Here is a 23696-nt window from a genome sequence, read left to right as displayed (position 1 = left end):
GTTTCCATTGAGCCAGATATTGTTTTTAATTGGTTTAAAATAATAGAATTTTTTTTTTTTTTTTTACAAACACCATAATTAGATTAAACAAACCTTTACATCAATTCTTACTTTAGCTCAGCAGAAGAAAAACTGCATTATGTGAAAGATTTAATCTGCTAACTTTCAGACTGTATTCATCCCACACACGTCCTCAGTGTCAGCGCGGGAAACTCTGTTCATCACTTTACCCGTGAAAACTGTTGATCCAAAATCTTCAATCAGAATCAATTAAGTCAAAAAACAAAAAACAAATGTGTGTGCATGTAACCATATACACTGTCTATGGTGTGGGGATAACCTAATAACGCCTCTGTATCAGAAACTTTAACATCTAAAAATCGAGTATCAATACTGTGTGAATAAATATAGAATATTTTAAATAACGGCATGCTTTTGGACAGTCGTGGTTAGAGACAGTTATAGATCGATACGATTGATTATTGCTATTTATTGCTTTTTTTAATGTTTTAACAGATATTCTAACATTGTTGTTGCTGATTTTCTTTTAGCAAAATTAACCTTGAAATAAATCTTTATTCCGTATCACAGAATAAAGTATTTTTTTAACTGGAAGCCGATGTATATGAATCATCTAAAAGTAGTTTTAAATATTTCTCTGTTTCTTGTGAATTTAAAAAGAATACATATCTGTAACACAAACCTAATATTCCATTTTGTGGAAAATATGAATGTCTGATCAGAATAGATATGGAAAAATGGCATGAAAAATTTGGTTATGATTCTTTTTGAGGGCGCCATCCACATCCCCTCTCCAGATATGCCGCTGGTGCTTTATTAGTCCCTCTGTTTTCCCACCTGCTCTCTTTGTGTTCCTTGTTTCTTGGATATTGGACAGTTCAGAGCAGCTTTCTGGATTTTGTGTTCACTTTTTGTCCTGTATTCCTGCCTTCTGCATGTGGCTCCTCCTGTTTTACACTGCTGATAATAAGCCATCAGGATGGCCCAACTTCTGAATTATTTCTTATGAGAAAAAAAAAACAAAACATGAACACGGCTTGTTTGTAACAGTTTTTCTGTGTTTACTCCAGTTGCTCAGGAGGCCAGAATTGGACGTAGTGTCATAGCAATGAATTATGTAAAGGACAAGACTGCAGCCAGCACTACAAATCCCCTTTATCTCATTCAGCCATAATTGATGTGCCCACAACTCAAAGAAGTATTTCATTTTCCCAAATTAAATCAATTTTCTGTTAGCCACAAAAACACAACTGTCAGTCACATAAAACCCTGTAATCTGCTTTGTACCCTTCTTTCCTTCCACCAATTCTACTTCATGATCTTCAGCGCTCAGAGGAAAAGCCTCCAATCAGTTTGTTCCCATGCTGGACTGTGCTGGGCCCCGGGTCATCAAGGTATAAGGAAGTGGGGGAACTTATGGGTGGTCAAGGGTGGAAGTAGAAAAGGGTTGGGTGTACCGGTTGGGTGTACCAGCAGGGTGCCCCCCCTCCACTGAACTCCTGAACCTGTCCTCTCCTGTTCATGGGGTAAACCACTTAACACACGCGCCATTCTCCAGCGGGTCAGGCCGAGGTCTCTAGCCTTTCACGCGTCGGCTGCTAATGAGGTTTCAAAAATCTCAGAGCAAGGTGAAGGGAGCCTGACCTACACTCAAGAAACTGAGCTGAGGAGAGGTGGCAGCGCTGTTACTCAAATCACTTCTGACATAAACCCACAGAACAATGTGCAGTAGTCGGGCTCGAGGGTTACACCGAGAGAGGCGATGCTAACTTAAATGTTTAATTTGACCTAAAATAATTATCTGTGGATTTGCAGCTGGCTTTGAGTGAGCCTGTTTTGACACATATGCAATGTGGACATGAACGCACTTACTGTGCAAAATCTTTAGCCCTGCTTTAGCACTGGTGTGGTTACTGCAGAAAATTTCATTTTTAAACTGCAGGGATTTTAATTATTTCCCGAGGGACTTATTTTCCCCTTTTCTCTCACTTTTTTCTTATTCCAAATCCCCATAAAAGTAGGATTTTAAATTATGGAATTCTCAGTACACACACAGCAGTCTGCTGTGTGTGTACTGAGACAAAAAGCAATAACTAGAGAAAAGTGAAGCAAAAAGTCTGGCTTGTAAACCATATAGAAGTTTTTGTTTGTTTGTTTTTAAAGATGGTAATGAATCAGTTTTATGCCCTTTTAGGCTGACTGTGTAACCACCAATAAACAGTCACAGAATTCAACAAATCCAAATGCTGCACACGAGGAAAAAAGAAATCAAACAAGCATTTTTTAAAAAACCTTTCCTATTACAACTAATTTAAAAAATAAACTTAAGGATTATTTGAATCTCATATTTCATAGGATTTAACAGGATTTAACGGTTGTCACTGATGGTGACAAATTAAAGAAAAAAAAAAGATGGTAGCTAAAAAATATAAGGAAGCTAGCCATAGCAAGAATTTAATCGTTTACTTTCCTGCAATGAATAGATTTATTACAAAGATGTTGGTTTGTCAGTAATTACTTTTTTAAAGATATATCATCAGGGTAAAAACAAATTAGACATTAGCTGATGCTGTCTCTCTCACTCGCTCTTTCTCAGCTGTTTTTCCTCAGCTTCTCTGTGGCAGGCAGCATGCAGTGAGCACTGTGGTGCCTTTAAGTCCACATCTTCCTGTAACCTGGCTTAGCTATCAAATCTTTTTTGCATTTATTCTAAAAATATAAATTTTTTTTGATCAAAAGTTGGTTTTGGACACAATTTTAATCTAATATACGGCATTTTGTTTTTATCAATATTTTTTTTCATTTTAATTCTGATATTTTACTAAATCTATACCACTAATAAAAATAAATAAATTCCGCTCATCAGTATTAGCATAATTTCCTTTGATTTTAAGTGATATTCTCCATTTTTTTAACTGCAAAATAAGGAAATGATTAAAAAAACTTACAGTATTAATTTGTGGTTGCTTTTTACTTCGATAAATGTCAGCCTACATTAGACTACTATACCAGAAACACATTCTGGTTACATGTCAACTTAAAAAGACCATAAAAATAAATAAATAACCAATCAGATTTATAAAATATACAGTAAAATGCTGTTAATAGTTATGTTTCAAATTAATAAATAATTTTTAAAAAATTGTCACCGCTTAATTTTTATTACAGATCTTATTTTTTTATTGAGGAGAGTCAAGTTGGGCTTTCCATTTTTAGAAAATAAACCAATGACAATATTACAAATAATGAAATTGTTACATCATTCACAGGGTTACAGTCAATATACATTTATACAGAAATACAGGATCTCCCACATGAGTCACAGTGGTCTGAACCAGCACTGCTCTATAATCTAGGCTTTAACAGACCAGAGGAACACACAGAGATCCCCTGCCTGCACTAACCAACAGCCAGAGCGGTAGTGGTGGAGGGAGGGTCTGTGGCAGGGTGAGGAAAACAGAGGGCAACACAAGTGACAGGATGCCATACTGGAAGAAAAGTTTGTTCAACTGAGGGAAAGACACGGGCCTGTTCTGCGCAGCAGCCAGCATTTGTCCATCAGCAGCAGCAGCAGCTCGCTGAAGTGTCCTGAACATCGTTAATCTGGCTGCTGCCGCAACTGCAAAACTACTTGGACCTGAAAATGGCACTCCAACAAGCTGCGTTTGACCACCGCAGCAGTAGAGGGCGCTCTGGTACTTCAGTCTGCAGCCATTAAAGAGGAGCCATTTTCTGTCTGCCACAACAAGGAGCCAGACTTCAAGTCCTGACCATGCTGTATTTAGGTGGCGTCCATATGCGGCCCAGCGGCTGGCACAGCTCGTGTTTATGCACACTATCATGTAACTGCAACGCTGAGGCTTAACGGGTTTTCTTCGTCCTTCAAAAACTGGCACACGGTGAGGACAGAGCTGAGTGGTTTTACTTTGCTTAAAAGGAGAAAGTACAACATGTTTCTCAGGAAAATGCAGCGGGCAAAATGTGTGAAACCATCAACCGGCATCAACACCACACTGCGACTACTTTACCGTCCAGGGGAAAACTGTAAAACGGAAGTCTGCATTTATAGACGCCATATTTTTTGCTGCTGTAAGACTACACCTGTTGAGGTATTCACACATGCTGTTTTTTGGAGGGGGAAATGAATGGCAGAAAACAACTGTTATGAAGGGGGGCAAAAAAATAAGCAAGTGAATAAAACAAAGAGTACAAACACATTTCTTTATATACAAGTCATCAAATTTCCCAGTGATCAAATAATCTGATATAATCCTACTGCAGTTCTGAACTGTGAAAAACATTTACAAAAAAAAAAAATAGAAAGGAAATTTCACTTAAATGAAATATTCAGTCTGATTTCAGAGGCAGTGAAAGAATAATCACACTGAGTGAAAATTCTTTTAGAAACATGCCAGTCATAAAAAACTGCACTAAGATGAATCAGTAAATCATTTTCTGTACATTTTTCAATAGAAGTTGAACATAGGGACCCACAGGTCACTGCTCCGATCTGCAACAGTGCTGTTTTTTTGGTGCCATGAGAATCATAAGCTACATGGAGCAGACACTTCATGCTGTGTTTCCAAGCACTCCAAATTCAAACTTAAGTTTTTAAACTCCATTAGATGAAATGAAAACAAACTTTCAGGAAGACCTAAACAAAAAAGAATTATCCAAGCTGCAAGAAGTACAGACAGTATGCAGCAACAACAAAAAAAAACAGCACTATCCAACTGCTGCAGCATGTCTGCCCACCCTGTTTTAGGTACTTCCTTTAAGCAAACTTCAAGGATAATTGCTTGATTAATAACTCACAGTCTTGGCAGCATCCAAGGACAAGCATCTGAATGAGCTTTAATGGGGCTGGAGCGAAACCTCACCAGCCTCGTGTATACTTGAGACTAATTTCTTAAGTGTTTTTCCTGACGACAGCATATTTGCTGTACCGCGAGAGCATACGGCCTCAACTAAATAAAACTGATGAGCTGTTGAGTATTGAGAAATGGAAAGGGAAGATAATCAAAGGCCAGAAAAAAAAAATACAATAAATAAAACTACATGTTGGCATCAGTGGCATTTAGGTCACAGCATCACTTATCACTCACTTCTCAGCTATGACTTAACAGCTCATGAGTCTCCTCCTCCAGTTTCATATGTTATGAAAAGCTTCCAGGGAAATATTTGTTCGATGTGTGGTACCGCAGATGAAAATGGAAAAAGAATGAGAATCCCTCCATCCACTCCTGGCCTTAAATTCTCTGAACAGCCAGGGATAATGAAAGGTAGGATGATGGCGGTGCAGTAACTGAGGTTTCTCACTTCCTTTAAGTGGGGCTTTGGTGCTAATGCGGTCTCTAGTGACAACACGGAAACTCCGGTCTACATCTGAGGATTTGGTACAAGCAACCATGGAAGCATTGTCCAGTCTGGAGGAATCCTTCTCGTACTCGGTGGCACGCAGCATTAGGACAGGAGATGACACAACTGCCCCGCTCATGAGTGTCAGTTTGCCTGCTGCTGGAGATGAAACCGGACAACTGTTGGAAGCCGACTGTGTGGAGATCAGTTGAAGCGGCAGACAGGTGGCCCACAGGCATGTCTGTGATCAAGAGGACGGGGAGGGAATCGGTGCCTGGACAGAACAGCAGAGATCAGGGTGCGGCCGCCCCGCTGTGACCAGACACATCTGACCGATGGCTCACAGCTGGACATCCATGTCTGGCTGTCAGGTCTCAGAACGGAGCTCAGTGGGAGCTCTCCGCCGCTGATAACAGTTAGTGGCTGCGTACATAAACCCCTGCCTGATTGAACATTCACCGTCACTGGAGAATCACTGCATTGATATGAGCTCCATCCTTCCCGCCCCATAAGCCCTTCCAACAGGTTACCGACCACAACGCAAACAATGACTGAGAGCTCTTATTGTTCACAGGAAACCATCAAATAAATGCATACATGTGTATTAAATAAAACCAAGGTCTGTTACATGAAAATGCTGTTTATCTACACGGTGTTCCGAACCTACGGGACTCAAAAATAATTTCAAAGCATTCATGGAAGATCCAGAGTGTGTTGCTGGAGTCACACAGTAGACTCAGTGCAGAAAAAGTCTAAAAGTGATAACAATTCATTGACACCGATAGAAAAATCAATATAATGCATTGCATGATTGTTTTTTTTTTCATTCAATCAATATCTTGCTGTAAAGCCTATTCACGAGTGTGACTGCGCGTGTGCGAGGAAAGAAAGGGAAAAAAAAAAAGAAACCGCGGGTGCTCGCAAAACTTTAAACATAAAAATGTGTTTTCAAAAGGAAAACTGGCAGAAGAAGACCGATTATAATGCAGACGCATTACACTCTGTAAAGTGTGTCAAATCTAAGCTCTTACCAAACAGAGTTCTAGTAATTGCAACAAATCAAAGCACTGTGAAATTAACCACTCACTCAGCATGCTATCAAACGAGTCCCGACGCTTTGGGAGCGACTGCTTCTTTGTGCATGTGTTATGCATGTGTATATGTGGACACACAGCTCTGGAGATGAACATGAGAGAGGAAGCTGTAACGGGGACTTAGTGTATCCGGACTCCAGTGCAGTATAACCAACCTGTCTCTCATTTTGTATAACTACACAGGAATTCAGTTTGCTTTTTTTTTTTCTTTTAACTTAAACAAATAAACTCAAACCCTCCCTGTGATCAGTTCTGCTCCTGAACTGATCGGTTATTATAGCTATCTCTGAGTCATTATCTCATGGCAGGTCATGTGCATCTGATATGTACAGTACAGGATCATGATTGGGGTGCAAAATACTTCTATTTGGCAGGCTGTGAAATTTTCACTGTGAAAGGAAGCATGGTGAGAGGGAATCTTCATCACAAAATGTCACACGATATAGAAAATTACTTGCAATGAGAAAAATGTTTTTTTTTTTCTTTTCTTTAGTGTTGATTTCACTGTGTTTGTCAGTCTGATTGAAAGTGTTTTTGACATTGTCAATGCCAAAAGTTGTCTATTTCACTTTTTTATAATATCTTTCCAGGGGAAACAGTTCGGTTTACACATCGGCTCACCCAGTCTCCCCTCCACAGAGAATTTTGTGTTTCTGCACGATGTCCAAAAAAAAAAAATAAAAAAAAATCCAGACCTTGTTGAGGACCGTCTCCTCAACTCTTCCTTGTGTTCTTTTTTTTTTTGCCCTTTTAAAGGGTAGCTTTCCTACTCAGTTCATCTAGTGTACAGCCTTATATCATCTATAAATTTAGATAAACTCATTTCCTTTTTCAGTTTTTCTTCTTTTTTTCCTTTAAAAAAATCTTTACAAAATTATCAGAAGCAAACCAAAAAAAAAAAAAAAAAAAAGAAGTTCAACATCAATGAAAAATGGTGGAAGATTGAAAAAAATGTGTTGCTGGTCACTTCTAACCTCCCATGTTTCTGGCTCTATAGGTGGGCTGGCTGCGGGCCGTCTGATGCTTCTTCACAAGGACTTTTGTTTTCACCACTTTCCACAGCTGATCCCAAGAATGGAGGGAGAGTCAGGGTAAGGGGACAGGAGGAGCACAGAAGGAAGTGGAGAAGGGAATGGGGGGATGAATGGTGGTCTGGTGGGAAGACCAGACACACATATGGAAAAAAACAAACAAAAAAATCCACTCCATCCTCTGCACCCAGAGCCCCACATCCCAACTGCCTTCTTTTTCCCCCTGCTCCACGTAGGAGGGTCAAACCTCCACCGACTGGATCTGGTTCATCTGTGCCCGCATCATCTGGACGCTGTTCAAGATCTTCTTTTGATGGCCCGCTAACGTCACGCCAACCCTCAGGATGTCACTGGAAGTACAGACAGAAGCAAATGTTAGGTTGATGTTACCGCAGGCTGTAAACAGTCTTTCATGACCCATTATTCCATCTATCTTTCAATCTTCAGACCCACCCCCAGTATGTATCCAAAAGACAAACAGCATTTGCCAAAAAGTCAGAAATTGGTAGTAACATATCACCACAATATCACAACATAATGTGACAGCATGACAACTGAATAAAACATACTGCATGAAAAGTGGGATGACAGGTATGGAACAAAGGCATGAACCGTTCTGACAAGATACAGTTGTGTGTCTATGCAATGAGGTTAGAAATAAAAAAAATCATAAAGTCTCCTTTTTTTTTGTGAGGCTGTTTCTCACCACTAAAACGAATGTATACGGTGCCAAAATCACAACATGTTTTCACTAAAGTCTACCAAAGACCTACTCAGTCCTGCATCGTATCAAATACTATTTACTTATGATGTGTTTCGTATCCATAAACTAATTAACTTTTCTTTCTCCTGCTGTTAAATCTCAGCAGTAATCACAGTTGTTGAATTACCCATTTACTATTTATTTTGTTCAAAGAACTGAAGCTCAACATTTCTGTGAAAAAATAATCATGCGATACTGTTATACACTGACAGCAAATTCCTTTTTTTGTCTGCTTCTCTACATGTGGCCCTCTTAGCGAGATTCTGTTTTATATGTTTGGGGTAATTGTTCTCCTAGTATTTCAAGTAAGCGACCCCACGTTCTGATGTTTCCTCTCAAACTTTAAAGTGAGGTCAAAGAGAGGCCTGCTGAACACATGGCAGAGAAAAAAGGCTGATTTTTATAGCTTTGAGCTATTGTGCCGATGGTTCAGCCTCGCAACTGCATTAATACAATCTGCTAATTACATGCAGCGCTTGCGTCTTTTCTAACAGGCCGGAGGCAGAGTCTGGTGCTCGTTCAAGTTTTAGGGATATACGAGACTCAGCAATCCCACTTCTTGTGATCCTCTTTCTTATCAGACCCAGAAGGCCAGCAATCATCAGCACTTACTCCATGGTCATCTGAGACACCACATCAAATGTAGAGAAATCTGCGTTGGCAAAGTTGTCTTTATACTGGCCCATCTTGATGGCATCTAGCCACTCATCCACAGTACTGAAGCTGGAGAAGTCTGGGATGCTGCGGTCCAGGAGAGGGAGGTGAACACTGAGAGGGACACAAACAGGGGCCGTTGAGAACAACGATAATACAAAATAGCAGCTCATCACAGTCAGTCTGGACCACCTGGGTATGATTCAAACATGAATTATTACATTACATTTTCAAAATGTGAGACGGAACTTACAAAAAAAAAAAAAAATCCCACCGGCCTTATCCGTGAACCACTATTTTCCAAAGTGATTTCTCATAAAGAGTAGTTTCCAAATGAAGTGATAGGCTTCAGGGAGCCAATATACTCACTCAGTGTCTGTGGAAAATCTGGCCCTTGGTCCTGCAGTTCACCACAAACTAAACTACAGACGGGGATAATGGAAATCAGTAAACCCTGGCTCTCAAAGGAAACTAACACCCAGAGCAGAAATGCTTCAGATGTTTTGAAAATTTTGAAACTGTTTCAATCCAGGATTTGCCTGAAGCACTCGTGGGCAGGATTTGATCTATCAAACCAAGGCTTTAATTTACATAACCGCTCGGCGCCACGAGAAACGAGAGAGAAAAGTTAACGTGCCATGGATGACACTGCAGCAAGAGCACAAATTTCCTGTTAGAAACAGAAAAAGGCCTTTTTATTGGGAATGACTCCGATGCACTGGCAAAGTCTTTTTTGTCACCCACCCTGAAGATAAAGGGGTCATGGCCTTCAGTGTGTTGGGATTGCGGATCATCTTGTCAAGGTTGTTAACAATCTGGCTGAACTTGGGCCGGTTGTTGCGGTCCTTCTGCCAGCAGTCCAACATAAGCTGGTGCAGGGCACTGGGACAATCCATGGGCGGGGGCAGCCGGTAGTCCTGCTCAATGGCATTGATGACCTGCAGGGGGAGACACAGATTTCTAAGGGTCGCTATGAGGCTCTACAAAGAGGAAACCGATTGTTGGGAGAGGAGAGTGTGTAAGATCCAGTTGTGGAAGAAGTACAGGCATCCTTCCCTTAAGTATAAATAACAATATAGCAGTTTAAAATACTGAAACACAAGAGGTGCATTCAAAGGTTTGTGTGACAAAATATCCTCCAGATCTCATGAGCTACTTTTACATACTGATGTGATCCAGCTAGAAAAATATCACCACCAGATTTACATATACCACGAGTTTATAATAAATACATTATTTTAGCTTTATAGAGTATTGTCCCCAACCTAAGTAAAAATTCAATATAGTTACACCTAACATGAAGTAAATATTGATGCTCTCATTGCTGATGAAATGAAAGCATTAGTGCCACTCACTGAGCAGTGAACACAACTGCTACAGCCATTACTATGTGCATTAGTGCACGAGGAGTCTGAAATATTTAATTAGAGTTATTACTTATATATGCGCCTGGAAAGTTTTCGTGCAGAAATCACTATCTTAATTCTGCTTTTGAAGAGGTGTGAAACTCTAGTCAGGTCAGTAAGAACATAAACCTTCTTCTACCAGCTTCACATTTCCCCTTAAACTCTGCCAACAGTGACTTAATCTCTGGCCTTTATAATGTATTTAATGCTTTCTCCCCATTAAGCCACCTTAAATATATGTCTGACGTGTGCCATAGATGTTGTTGGTCGAGGGAGCACACAGAGGTGGTGCACGGTTAACAGAGTGAAACAACTCGGAGGACACTTGTGACAAGGATGCCCAATCCCCTGCTCATTATCAGGACCATTAAAGAAGCTCCATTCAGACCCAGATTAATCTCATTCATGAGACCTCCAAACGAGGACCCCGATGGAGCAGAAACACTATCTGGAGCTGCTAATAAGATAACTGTTGAGGTCCTCAGTCCCTCTTAGCACATTAGTGTTCTCACTTTCAATTTGAAACTATTTTCATTATCTCTCTCCCCATAATTTGCTCTCTCCTCCACTACCCAGAGGGAGATAGAAAATGGAGGCTCCAGTCAAGAGCAGAAATTGTCCACTGAGCAGTGCTGTGCATTTCAAATGATCTGATTATGTCTCTGTGGTGAGTGTGGGGGAATTTTCATATAAAGCCCATGTGTGAAAGCTGCTGTTTAGCTAAGGGAAAGCAGATACAATGACAAACTGCATCTCTAAGGAATTTGAGGCTGTAATGAAACTCAGAAATCCAACAATGTACGTGCAGCGAGGCCTGATTTCAAATGTTTCAGGGGGAACTGTGTCCAAAGAATCAAGAACAGCAGATTTAAAAATGATTACAGCAAAATTAAATACATACATCTTGATTAGTCATGTCCCAGTAAGGCCTCTCTCCATAGGACATGACTTCCCACATGACAATCCCATAGCTCCACACATCACTGGCAGAGGTGAACTTCCTGTACTGGATAGCTTCGGGTGCAGTCCATCGGATAGGGATCTTCCCTCCCTGCAAACACAAAGGGCGCAACCTCAGCGAAAGAAACAAGACCGAAACCTGACCGTCACAGTGTCCTGGCTCTGGAGAGAGACACTGTTCACGGCAACAATGCTGATGGTAATCCAAACTGGGAGATGGATATAACAAAACCCCTGGGAGGAAAGTGTGGTACATGAAATACTGGAGCGGGAGGGGAAGTAAAGAACAGGTGAAGGGGTGATATTGGTCTTGATAGGGAAAGCAGTGTGGGAGTGCACTGCACATGAGAGCTGGCTTTAACCCTTAAAATAACCTATAAAACTTTCTGCCAGCAGCAGATGAATCAAAGCTGAATGGTATTTGCAATCAGGGCAAATATGCCGGGAAATTTTTCATTTACAAAGTCACGTACATCAAACTCATTTTTAAAGACTATTTGGCCCCAGTTTTACTGACTGTTTGTGTGTCACGTGTCTCGTTAGGTGATTCTTTCATACCAAAGCACTAGTGTAAGTAGGATCTGACGTATCATCCTCCAGGAAGCGCGAGAGGCCGAAGTCTGACACCTTGCACACAAGGTTGCTGTTGACCAGGATGTTTCGGGCAGCAAGGTCACGGTGCACATAATTCATGTCGGCGAGGTACTTCATGCCTGAGGCGATGCCACGTAGCATACCAACAAGCTGGATCACGGTGAACTGCCCATCGTTTTGCTGTAAAAGAGACATGCTGCATTACAACCACAGTACTGCACGAAGAAGAGAAATTCTGGTTCACAGCGGGACAATATGTACGTATAATCAGGCCATCAGAGCAAATATAACTTCAGATTTTTCATTTCAGGCAAAGCTAAAAAAAAAAGTTATTTAGGGGGGCTGTCAGTTATGCTTAGAAACAACCTTCACTGTCTTGCCTTGACCTTATAATCAAACTCTTGTAACATTTCTTTGTGTCCAGCTTAATTGTTACAACTCAAAAAGACTAAACCTAAAACGACTGTCATTTTTCTACAAAAAAAAAAAACATACAGCAAACATAAACATAAACCAAAAGGAACAAGAGCTGTGCTCACATACTGTAGGCATTATCTATTTAATGCACCAAATATAATGTGACATTTCAAGCACCACTGCTGATGAAGAGCACTGGTGTTGAAATGTCAGTTTTTTTTTGTTTTTTTTTATGGTGCAATCTTTTCTTTTATTGTACACAGTTTAAAGATTCTAATCTCGTTTTATGTACACAGATGAAAACAATATATCAATAATATGATTTCCTTTCTTCTAACAATTCTTTTAGAACTGGTTCACAAAATATGCTACAAATCCACACTTAGCTTAATTTAGTTAAATTATATATGAAAAGAACAGATCTGGCTGGAACCCGTCCCCATAGTGTTAACATAGAAAGTTACTAAAAAATATTAGTTTTCCTTCAGCAAAGACGAGGTTTGGTACAACAGGCCTCGGCAGGGCCGGGCAGGCCTGGCTGGCAGTCCACAGCTGTTCCCCTCCCTGGTTTGGTTAGGGCTTTACCCCATACGTGGGGAGCGTCTGGAGCAGTGGTGCAGCTGTGCCTCCAACTGCGCACACCTGCACTCTCCCCACCACCCACCACGTTGCCCGGAAAACAGAGGATTCCAGAGAATGGCGCATGGGAGCTCGGGACCGGGTGTGAACAGACAAAAAAGGCTAAGAAGGGGAATTGGAAGGGCAGGCAAACAAGGCCCAGAGCACAGCCAAATTCCTCTAGCCCATTTCTCTTTCAAACACTTTGCCGCTCATTAGCCGAGTGGATGCTTCTCCTCACGTCAAGCTGCTCCTCCTTGTGTACCACGGCAATTAAGCAGAATGCATTATTCATGAAACCTTTCTCACAAATACACAGTGCCACCTCATCTGAAAGCTATGTTTGCATATACCTTAATTGGAAGGATTCCTCCAAAGTCTTTGGGGTCAGTCTGCCCATGAATCTACCCATGAATCTGTGAATGAAGGTCTTGCGTGACTGATATGAAAGTAATTTTTCACGTCAGAGAGAGACTTTCATTCTTTGTACTTTCTCAGCTCATATCGGGCTACAGATGCAACCCCAGCTCTGATCGATCTGTTTCTACTCTACCTTGCCTGCAGGTTTGCTGTAGAAAGCAGCAGGAGAGAGAGTCCTTCAGCAGGCAGCTCACCGCAGACTGCAGTGACCATTTAAACAACCACCGACCAATCACCTCAGAGAAGACACAAACCATGTTCGGAGACTTTGATGCTGTCAGCAACTGTTGTCAAAAACTGTCACCGTGAGGCGTTGCAGGCGTTCCCTGTTGCTTTGAGTACAATGTGCTGTCAAATATGTTTAGCAAAGATCTAAATATACACAAACACCCTGCACCACAGTATCAAATTCCAAAAAGAGCTGATTCTCTCCCTCTCAGAGGTCAGAGGCAGAATGCACATAAAGATTCTGAAACCAGTCTGAACAGCGTGCTGACAGGAGCTTGGAGGTTTGCTTCATGAGGATGGTTTTAATGCAGTCTCGGACTAGGAAGCTTAAAACTGGTGGAAATCATTTAAAGAGGTAGAGACTGTTTTCAGGTAGCTAATAATTTACCCAAATAACAGCAGAATATACAGAAACAAAGGAGAAACGCAGCGCCTCAGGCGCTCGTTACCTCCATAAGGCTAGATAAATGCATATAAAAAAAAACAAAAATCTAGTAGCTCAAAATGTGTTTGTATTTCACTCACATCCTGAGACAGATGGTGACGGCTTGTCTGATATCTCATCTCATAGCCAGTATCATTTTTAAACATCTGACATCTCATTTTAAGTCTAGCAAAGTATCTTAATTATTTATGTGGGTTGTAAATGGCAGAGCGTGTCTGGCTCATTCTAATATCCTTCTCTGGTTAAGATTATGAAAATTAAAAATCCAATGAACTTGGGAGCACTGATTATTTCTTGTTGGGGGGGGCTCTATGTCTATAATATGATATATATGTGCATCCATACACAGTGCATCATAGTACTACGAAGAGTAAACACAAGGAAAGACAAGAAAAACAAACCATAACAAACAGCTGGACTCTACTTAAAAAAAGATACTATATTTATTATTTCTTTAATTTTAAACAAAAACTAGGACTAAAAAAAATGTCAGTACTGAGGTGAACACATATTCTGTGTGTGTGACACATAGATAAGAACACTTCTATGTAACTCACCAACTAAACAGGAGCAATTTTATGAATAATGTTTCTAAGACTGCAAACGAGTGCAAAAATAATATCAAATTATTTAAGAAGTATGTGTGTAACTGTCAGAGCGTGTGTGCACATGTGCTCATGTGCAGATAGAATTTAGTATTCTTGCTTGTCATGTCAACAAAATAACCAAAACATTAAAATGGCTGAAGGATGCATGTTTTCATATTAACAGTGCAATTTGAAAGAATCCTTCTAATAAAATGCAAAAGCTCCAATTTAAAATTTTGAGAATAACTTCACAAACTGTAATTAATAATAATAATAATCAGGAAATGGTAAAATTTTAAACTGACAGATCATTTCTCCAACACTCGTTGGAGATAAATTTACTGAAGTGGAAATAATTAACGTTAATTCTGTGATTTGGCATAACAACTAAAAAAAAAGAAAAAAAAAACTTGGCTTGTTTTCTGAATAATAATATGCTCTTTGCATAGTTGGGGTGATTGCCTCTTGTCAGTTTTTGACAGGTAGTTAGCAGGAAACTCAGCAGTTGTCTCGTGTAATAGACACCGTGAGATTCGTCAGAAACTCATTCCACTAATACCATCATATCAGTTTTTACTTGTCACAATAAAAGCCCTGAATTGAAACCTCTAAGCTTGAAAGCAGTGGAGCAGTTCATCCTGTCAGTGTGTGAAGTGCACGCTGCTGCTGCTCGCACAAACAGCTGCAATAAAGAGCTTTCAGTTTCATTACGTGTCAGTCTGACGTGACTTACTCGCAGTTTGTCGTCATTAACAAACGGCTAACCGTGCAACTAGCAGCAAATGTGAATCACCGCAATAATTATCCCATTTAGTACCATGCAAACCACATATTAATTAAAATTTGTAGAAAATAATTAAATCACAGTTGCAACAACTATTACAGATGAGACACGATAAATAATGAAAGGAAGTAGTTGCTTACTCTGAGGAAGGTGTCCAGAGACCCGTTCTCCATGAACTCAGTTATGATCATGACAGGGCTGCTCTTGGTGACCACGCCTTCCAGATGAATGACGTTAGGATGGTCAAACTGGCCCATGATGCTGGCCTCGCTCAGGAAGTCCCGCCGCTGCTTCTCGGTGTAGCCGGACTTCAGAGTCTTTATTGCCACAAACATCTCCCTTTTACCTGGGAGCTTCAGGTTGCCACTGCACACTTCCCCAAACTCTCCTGTAAAAAGGTTGCATAGAAAAAAAAAAAAAAACGTTTAATTAAAGTTTCTTGCATCGACTTCTATTTAGAAATCAGTGAACAGCATGTCGTATTCCCTCCACGTTTCAGTCAGATTTTTCCATTACCTGCACCAATGACCTGTTCAATCTTCACACAGGATATATCAATCTCCTTGGCAAACTCCCTCACAGCCTCATTGGGGTCCTCATATGTGAACGGATCAATATAAATCTTCATTCCTGGAGTCACTTGTAAAAAAGGAAAGCGCAGCTATAATATTTGATTCTTGTGGTCATGCTTACAGTACTGTGGTTTGACAGTCAAATGCAGTGAGGCACATTAGCAAGCAATTCACCTTGCATTCACGCACTCCTGTACAATTATGGGATTTCTGATATGACATTCAAGCCATGAAGGTTGAAAAATGGAGGAGGTGGTGTAGTTACAAATAGAGGTTAGAAGTAGTGCCTCGTGGCTACTGTGTATGGCTGTTCAGCCAGCAAGGACATGGTACCTCCAGTCCTGTGATAAGGCAGGTTAAAATATATGCATCATCTCTTGTGAGTCATGCTGCCATTAACGCTCGGGAAAGAAACCTGGACAATATATCAGGGTTGCTCAGCCCCACTCCAAGAATTAAATTGGCTATCCTAAGCCCCAGTGCCAGGTAAATTGGCTTAAGGTGGCTTTTAAGTGTTCAGGGACTTAAGTGTCCCAAGTTTTAAATCCGATTATTCAGCTCATACCTACACATCAAGCCAGAGGCTATTTGAATGGATACTGAACTCATGGTCCACTGCAGAGCTAGAAGAGCTAGCAGACTGTCTCAGAACCTGGCACACTTTGCTGAAGAAACGTGCCGCTGAGATGAACAGATGGAGACGATCTTACCAGGCAAACACCCCCCCACCCTCACCCCCCCCCCTTTACTAAAACCTACAATCTCTTCCCAAGCTGTAGCACTGTTCAACAGACCACCTTCATGTGATGGCAAAGACCACCAGGAGCAAGGGCAGAAGTCTGAACTGTGACTGGTGTGAGGACAGAATGCACAAAGACACATTGGCTTCTGATGTTAATAGCTGTGAAATACCCAAGCCTTTCACTGGCACCCGTTTCACCGAATTATAAACTAGAATTCTTTGCGCAGTATGATTGGATTTTATTGAGCACACTATTAACTTCTGAATGGAATTTGCAACAAAATAAAGGATGAAGCAGATCGGTAATTACAGAATCAAATAAACAAATTTAGATTTGGTCATAAACTTGAGATGAAAATACATTTCTGTTTCTCCAGTCATGCAGGAAAGAGACGGATTTGCTTTAAGATCTTAGATGAAGCGATGGTGAAATCACTCCTCAGCTCTTTCTCACAGATTTATCTCTGCATTATTATCACTTAAGCCCTATAATACTGTACTGTCTGAAAGAAGAAAATCATTGAGTAATTTCATTCATTCACAGAGTCTTTTGAATTTTTTAACAATGACAAATGACTCACGTGCATTAGCATGCTAATGGCCTTAACGTGAGTAAAGACTGACCTATTTCTGGCACAATAGATTTAGTTAAGTATGAAATGTGTTTCACAGAACGCACGCACACACACACACACACAAACACACACACAAACACACACACACACACACACACACACACACACACACCCTTGGAACACTGGTTTTGATGTGGTCTGGGTGAGCAGAGCCAAATAACAAAGTGGGGGACGGGCAAATAATGGGGTGCTGTGCAGGGCTGTAGCCAAGGACACCAGCATGCAAGGTGGTAGCCATGGAGACAGGTGTGTGTGGCAGCATGAGGGCTGAGTGATAGCCATGGAGATGACTATGTGACATGGTCGTCATGGAGACAGGTGTGTCTGGTGCAGGAGGAGGGGGAAAAAAATGGTGACCGCAAGCGGCGAGGAGTGGTGGTTTACTCACTGTGGCCACTGGTGTAGTGCTGCAGCTTGTCCGTGTATTCTGAATCAGCCCTGTCAAAGCCACGCCTCCTGGGGGAAAGACAAAGAACTCTAGCGCTTGTTCAAGGAGAGGGAGCAGGGAGGAGGAGAGAAACAGATCAAACACCCCCAGGTCCACCTAAACTGAAGATGCACCAATCCTGCAAGCCAGGACTTGGTGGGTGGAGAAGCATTTTGCTGCACTGAAAAAGGTATCCAGCTATGCAGTCACACTAATTAGTTTTTCCTTCCAGTACACACCAGTTGGGCAGCTACATGAATCTGCATGCCCCCCCCCGGCAAGTTCATACAATAAGAGGAGTGTGCTTAGTAAGCACATGAATATAAATTTTCAGTTAGATGAGCTAATACTAGGAATTGTGTGAGACATCATGGAATAGTCTGGTCACATCACTGTAATAAACTGTAATAAAGACACTGAGACCAGAGTATTATTTTTGTGAGACTTTTGAACAGGATATGACTAAAGTCTACATCACAGATGTAAAATTAAAAAAAAATTAACAGGTATTGCCAATAATTGCAGCTCATGCGATGACCACTTGAGGCTTGCTCCAAAAGAAAGTTAATCCCCCTGTTAAAAGACCCACCTTCAGCAGTTTCATCATTAAACTCACAGTTTTTGCCACTGAGTTCATTTTCAAATACAGATTGCACAGAGCTTTTTATATATATTCATGGCAGTATTTGACCTACTGCACATCACTTTCATCACAAACTAAGATGGTGATATATCTAAGCAAAATAGCCGGTCTACATATTGAAAAAGTGAATTGAAATGCTGTACAGGTGGATGGCTACACTTTTAATTTGAGCAGCCTTAATGAGAACTGAATTTCTAATCTTGCTTTATAAACCTCTGGCACTCACCGAGCATGAGCGTCTACAGAGCTTTAATTTCAAAGATGCAGATTTTTATATATTATTTCTACTGCTGCAAGACTGAAACTTATTATGAATTAATATATGTTAATCAAATTGTTTTCATCTCTGCAAAGCTATATTTATGAAGCCATGTCCCCGTGTAAGCTTACTTAATAAAAACTCAACAAATAAAAAGTGTTCATGGTGCGAGCCTGTTCAGACGTTATATCAGCTGAGCAGTTTAATAAACAGTGTGTCAGGACTTACTCACCGGTTACAGACGATGATGATGACGACCACAGCGATGAGGAACACCAAACCAGCAGCTGCCGAGCCGATGATGAGAGGCAGCTTCTCCTGAATGCTGGTGTTGTATTCCTCTATAGAAAGATACACACACACACACACACACATAGATAAACATGTGTCATGTACAAACACACACACCCACGCTGAAACATATGGGCAAGTGTCTGAGCCACTGCATATGGAGGGAGCAATGGGTGACAGACAGACATACGGCTGGGTGAACCGATGAGCATTTTGGCATCTCGACTGGTTGCATGGACCGTTTTCCAAAGCACAGTGAATGTGCTCAGATGCCACAGATATGGACAAATCATCTGGCAGAAAGTGTGTGAAGTGAGGGGAGAGAGCATGTTTGGGTGAGACCCAGACTGCTCAGGCAGCCAAAAATGGGAAACCAGCTACTGAACGCGCACACGGAGACGGCGCCAGATTCTTTTCTTGAGCACCACGAATGATAAACAACTTTGCAATCATCCAGACAAATGAGTGTGAGTTCCCCACAGTTTTTCCTGTGGCATATGACATTTCATAAATAGTTCATAATACAATATATTAAAGGCGCTCAAAGATAAAACGAATTTGCTAATGCACATTATTTACCAGCGAGATTTTATTTACAACTGAACTGTGCTTCCATTATTTATTTGTTACAGTTTACAAAGATGTGTGGGGCTGTTACCTAAATCATTAACAACATATAATAAACTCTTTGGAGTCCTGGAACTTTCATCAAGAAAGGAACATCTAAAATGAAGTTAGTGCAAGTGACTGATAGTGTGCTGATGTCTGAAGAAACGTGCTGGATTATTATTGAGTGTCTGCTGGAACTCTGCTGGGAATTTGCTGATTTAAAAATGTCCCTGTGCAGTTGCATTTTTTAATTTTTATTTTTACTCTGATCGAGGATAAATTTTAGGAATTAAAGAATGAATAAATTATCTGCACTTTTGTTTTGAAACTTTCTGTAAAAACGCAGTTTCAAAAATACAATTTAAAGTACGAGAACAGTAGCGGCAGCTCTCTTTTTTCTATTTTCAAAAAAGCCTTTTTAATTTCTACTCATGTTGCTCCTCACTCAAACACACCCACAGATTTTACAGGCTCCGTTCGCACTTATATTTACAGGTACGAGTCGATTTGATATCTGTATCATCAGCGCAGCATCAAGGATATTTGTATGAGAGGCTAAAGACAGCACCGCAGGCTGAAGGAAGCGGGAAGTTCAGAGGGGAAAACCCCGGTTTGCTCCATGTCTTTAGCTGTATTACAGTAAAAAGATGAAAAAAGACTTTTACTTTATCTTTAGAAGCTTAAAAGCAAACATGATTCTTTTAATGAGGAAAGCTGTTTAACAACACAAAGGAAAGAAATATTGAGTGCTGAGTATGAAGATTTTAGGATTTCTTAATACTGAAAAAGACTCTAAGGCCTTTTCTTATACAGTTTGGGAGTATTGGGATTGTTTACACTACAACATGCTTCTTTCACATTCCCGCAGCTGTCTGAATCCATACTATACAGCATGGTGTGTCAGCAGGCCACGCATGAAAGGTGATAACAGCCCTGCGTGCTCTGCTGAACATTGGCTGAATTCTCACCCTCAGTCATGGTCTGGAAGTACAGTTTGCCACTGTAGCGTCCAAACCCAGCTACGGTGCGGGCCCGGACCTGGAACACGTAGATGCTTCCTGGCTTGAGGCCACGGATGACCACTGTGTTGGTCTGGCTCCTGACAGCGGTAGAGTTATATTCTGATTGGTCCTGGGAGAAAAAAAAAAAATACATGTTGAATTTGGGAGCATTAGTAATAACAGTCTTATTGCAAAAAAAAGCAAAGAATTATGAAATGCCACATGAATAAATTACATGTTGTGTTAAAGCAGGACTCAGGAGAGACAAATGATTCAGCAGTATCAATAAGAACATTATCCAGCACTCATAAAACCCCAAACGGAATAAAAAAAAGTGTTCTTATCTTCATTCATGTGTTGTATTAAAATATACACATATTAATTACATTGTACCTGAAATGTTTCTCTACATTTATTTTACATTTAAGGAAACAGAACTAATATGAATAATTTGCTACCAAAAAAAATAATGTGGTGTTTGATAAAGGGAGCATGACTAAAAGAGCTAAAACAGCTACCGTTAAGAAGGTAGAGCTGGTGGCAGTTTTAGGTCAGCCGGCTTCTTTGAGCCATACGTTCTGATGATCAGAGTTGCATTTCACTGCCCTCCTCTTCCTCTCTAGAAAGCTGACAGGTTTGAGAGCAGACTCTTTTAACTGCTCCCTTCAACACAGTGGCTCAGCGCGCACTTCACAGCAGGGGTCAAGACGATTGTTTTGACAGCTCTCTCCAGCAGTGTCAGAAAAAGGAATTAGACTCAAAAGTGGAATGGCTCGGCGTGTAGACGAATGCTGTTTATATGTGCGCGAATGCGTGTGCGATTGTGTCGTTACGTGCATTTGAGGGAACGTTCTGATCAAATCGATGCACGTTTCTCACTTCAAGTGTTCTTGTGAGAAAGTATGCTGATTTGGTGGAGCTCGCCCCTTAAAAACTATTTTTACAGCAGTCAGCGTAGCATTGTTTTAACCACAAGTCTGCATCAGTCCCCAGCGGCCGTACTGCAGGGCTGAGCATGGTTTCCTTTCCCAGTGACTGACTCTGATTATAACTGAAAGAGAACGATCAGAGGTTTGAAGCAATTTTTCACAAGCTGTGTATACAAGCTTTCCGGGCTCTACTCTGGGGAGATATTCTGAATTTAAACTCACAACAAATAAAAGTTTGTTTTTATGTTTACCAAATTACACCCAGTGGCCACATTATTAGGTACACCTTGCTAGCGCTTCAGAACTGGGTTAATTTTTCGTGGGATAGATCCAACAAGGAGCTGGAAACATTCCTCAGAGATTTTGGTCCATATTGACATGATAGCATCACACAGTTGCTGCAGATCGGTCAGCTGCGCACTGGAGTGAGAACGGGTGACAGTGGAGACCATTTGAGTTCAGTGAGCTCACTGTCGTGCTCAAGAAATCAGTTTGAGATGATTCGAGCTTTTGTGACACGGTGCGTTAGCCTGCTGGATGCAGCCATCAGATGATGGGCGCACTGTGGTCATAAAGGGATGGGCAATGGTGAGCAACAATAGTCAGACAGGCTGTGGCATTTAAACGATGCTCAATTAGTGTGTTAAAGTGTGCCGAGCACCACATCATTACACCACCACCATCAGCTCGAAGCTTTAGCTGATGTGAGTGGCACCCGGTGTGGTCTTCTGTTGCTTTAGCCCACCTGTTTCAAGCTTAGACACGTGCGTTCAGAGATTTTTCTGCATACATTGGCTGAAATAAATGCTTCTTTGAGATGCTGTTGCCTTCCTATCAGCTCAAAGCAGTTTGGACAGTCTCCTCTCTGCCCTCAGTATAAATTTTTCACCCAGAGAACTGCCACTCACTGGATATTTTCCTGACCTTTCTCTGTAAACCCTTGAGATGGTTATGTGGGAAAATCCCAGTAGATCAGCAGTTTCTGAAAAACCCAGACCAGCCAGTCTGGCACTAACAACCATGCCACGTCCAAAGCCACTTAAAAACACTTTCTTCCCTATTCTGATGTTTGGTTTGAACTTCAGCAGATCGTCTTGATTATTTCTACATGCATAAATGCACTGAGTTGCTGGCATGTGGCTGTTGACACAAATATGTAATCAGCCAAACAGATGATCAGACAAAGTGTCCAGTGAGTGCATTCGATTATCTTAAAAGAAAGAAATAGAATTCACGTTTATGAGCATCAGTGATGAATTGATGCGACTGTGTTCAAATGAATGTGCATAAATTGTACCTTTTCATAATACCGCAGTTCATAGTCTAGGATGACTCCATTAGGTTGGTCAGGCTGGGACCAGGAGAGGGTGATGCTGTCCACAGTACGACTGACCTGGTGCATTATAGATACAGTGGATGGAGCTGTAAAGAGATAAGAACAACAGTATATTAAGTAAAAAGCAAATCAATTGCCACCAACTTCACAGTCGTGCTCAGAGAGATTTACAGCATCTTTAATCTCACAGCCAAACACTGGGTTCTGCAAAGGTGTAAGGCTATAAAATCTAATGTAATAAAGTGGAGTCTCCTGTTAGTGTTTCATGGCTAGGATGCACTGCAAGCTGGCAAGTGACAGTACTGGCTACAGCACATAAACAGCCTCACAGGGCTTCCCAGTATCAACTGTGACTTTCATGGGATTAATTCACGCTTGTCTTACTGCTGATAACAGACCACCCTCTGCAAATAAATCATTTTAAAATCACCAGACCGCCATTTATTACATGAAGAAAGCACATTTTAAAGCTGAATAAACTAAACAAATCACAAGAGTCACAAAGAGGGTACATGACATTCTTGTCAAGCTGCTGTTTTATGTCCTCCCACATTCCTGTTTTATTAAGAAATTTTACAAATGGTTTGCTTGTCTGCCAAAATTTTTCCAATTCCAGCTTTAAAAAAACAAAAAAAAATACAGGGTGACTGCTGACTGTGATGGATGGCCTTACTAATAAGATTAAGTCAAGCTGATTTTTAAAGCGCACAGTTTGGTTATAACACTAAGCAGACACTTTTCTTGTAAAATATTCAAAAATATTGGTGTCATTGCCTAACAAAAGCCAGTAAATGGCTTAAAAGGTAAATGCCTCTGGTAGTGGTATATAGTGAGAACTTTTAATATTTGATCACACATGGGACAAGTCTATC

General features: G+C 40.8%; 1 protein-coding gene across 4 annotated transcripts in view; it reads right to left on the bottom strand.

The window, feature by feature from the left end:
* Positions 1-3908: 3908 nt before the first annotated feature.
* The window catches only part of ephb2b (eph receptor B2b), a 125672-nt gene continuing 105884 nt past the window's right edge, over positions 3909-23696 (bottom strand). The window contains exons 6-16 of one of the 4 annotated variants that reach the window (XM_030728443.1): positions 22786-22910; positions 20527-20689; positions 18891-18999; positions 17718-17785; positions 15897-16019; positions 15521-15768; positions 11846-12061; positions 11229-11378; positions 9666-9859; positions 8880-9035; positions 3909-7854 (exon numbers count right to left, since the gene is read on the bottom strand). In XM_030728443.1, the coding sequence (XP_030584303.1) occupies positions 7746-7854; positions 8880-9035; positions 9666-9859; positions 11229-11378; positions 11846-12061; positions 15521-15768; positions 15897-16019; positions 17718-17785; positions 18891-18999; positions 20527-20689; positions 22786-22910 (1661 nt within the window). In that variant the 3' untranslated portion in view covers positions 3909-7745. The remainder of the gene's footprint in view (positions 7855-8879; positions 9036-9665; positions 9860-11228; positions 11379-11845; positions 12062-15520; positions 15769-15896; positions 16020-17717; positions 17786-18890; positions 19000-20526; positions 20690-22785; positions 22911-23696) is intronic. The other 3 variants (XM_030728445.1, XM_030728444.1, XM_030728447.1) reach the window with 3 other exon arrangements.

Source organism: Archocentrus centrarchus, chromosome 5 (genome assembly GCF_007364275.1).
Source record: "Archocentrus centrarchus isolate MPI-CPG fArcCen1 chromosome 5, fArcCen1, whole genome shotgun sequence".
NCBI lineage: Eukaryota > Metazoa > Chordata > Actinopteri > Cichliformes > Cichlidae > Archocentrus > Archocentrus centrarchus.
Note: the sequence above shows the minus strand (reverse complement) of the source record. Positions and strands in the feature narration are given on the sequence as shown.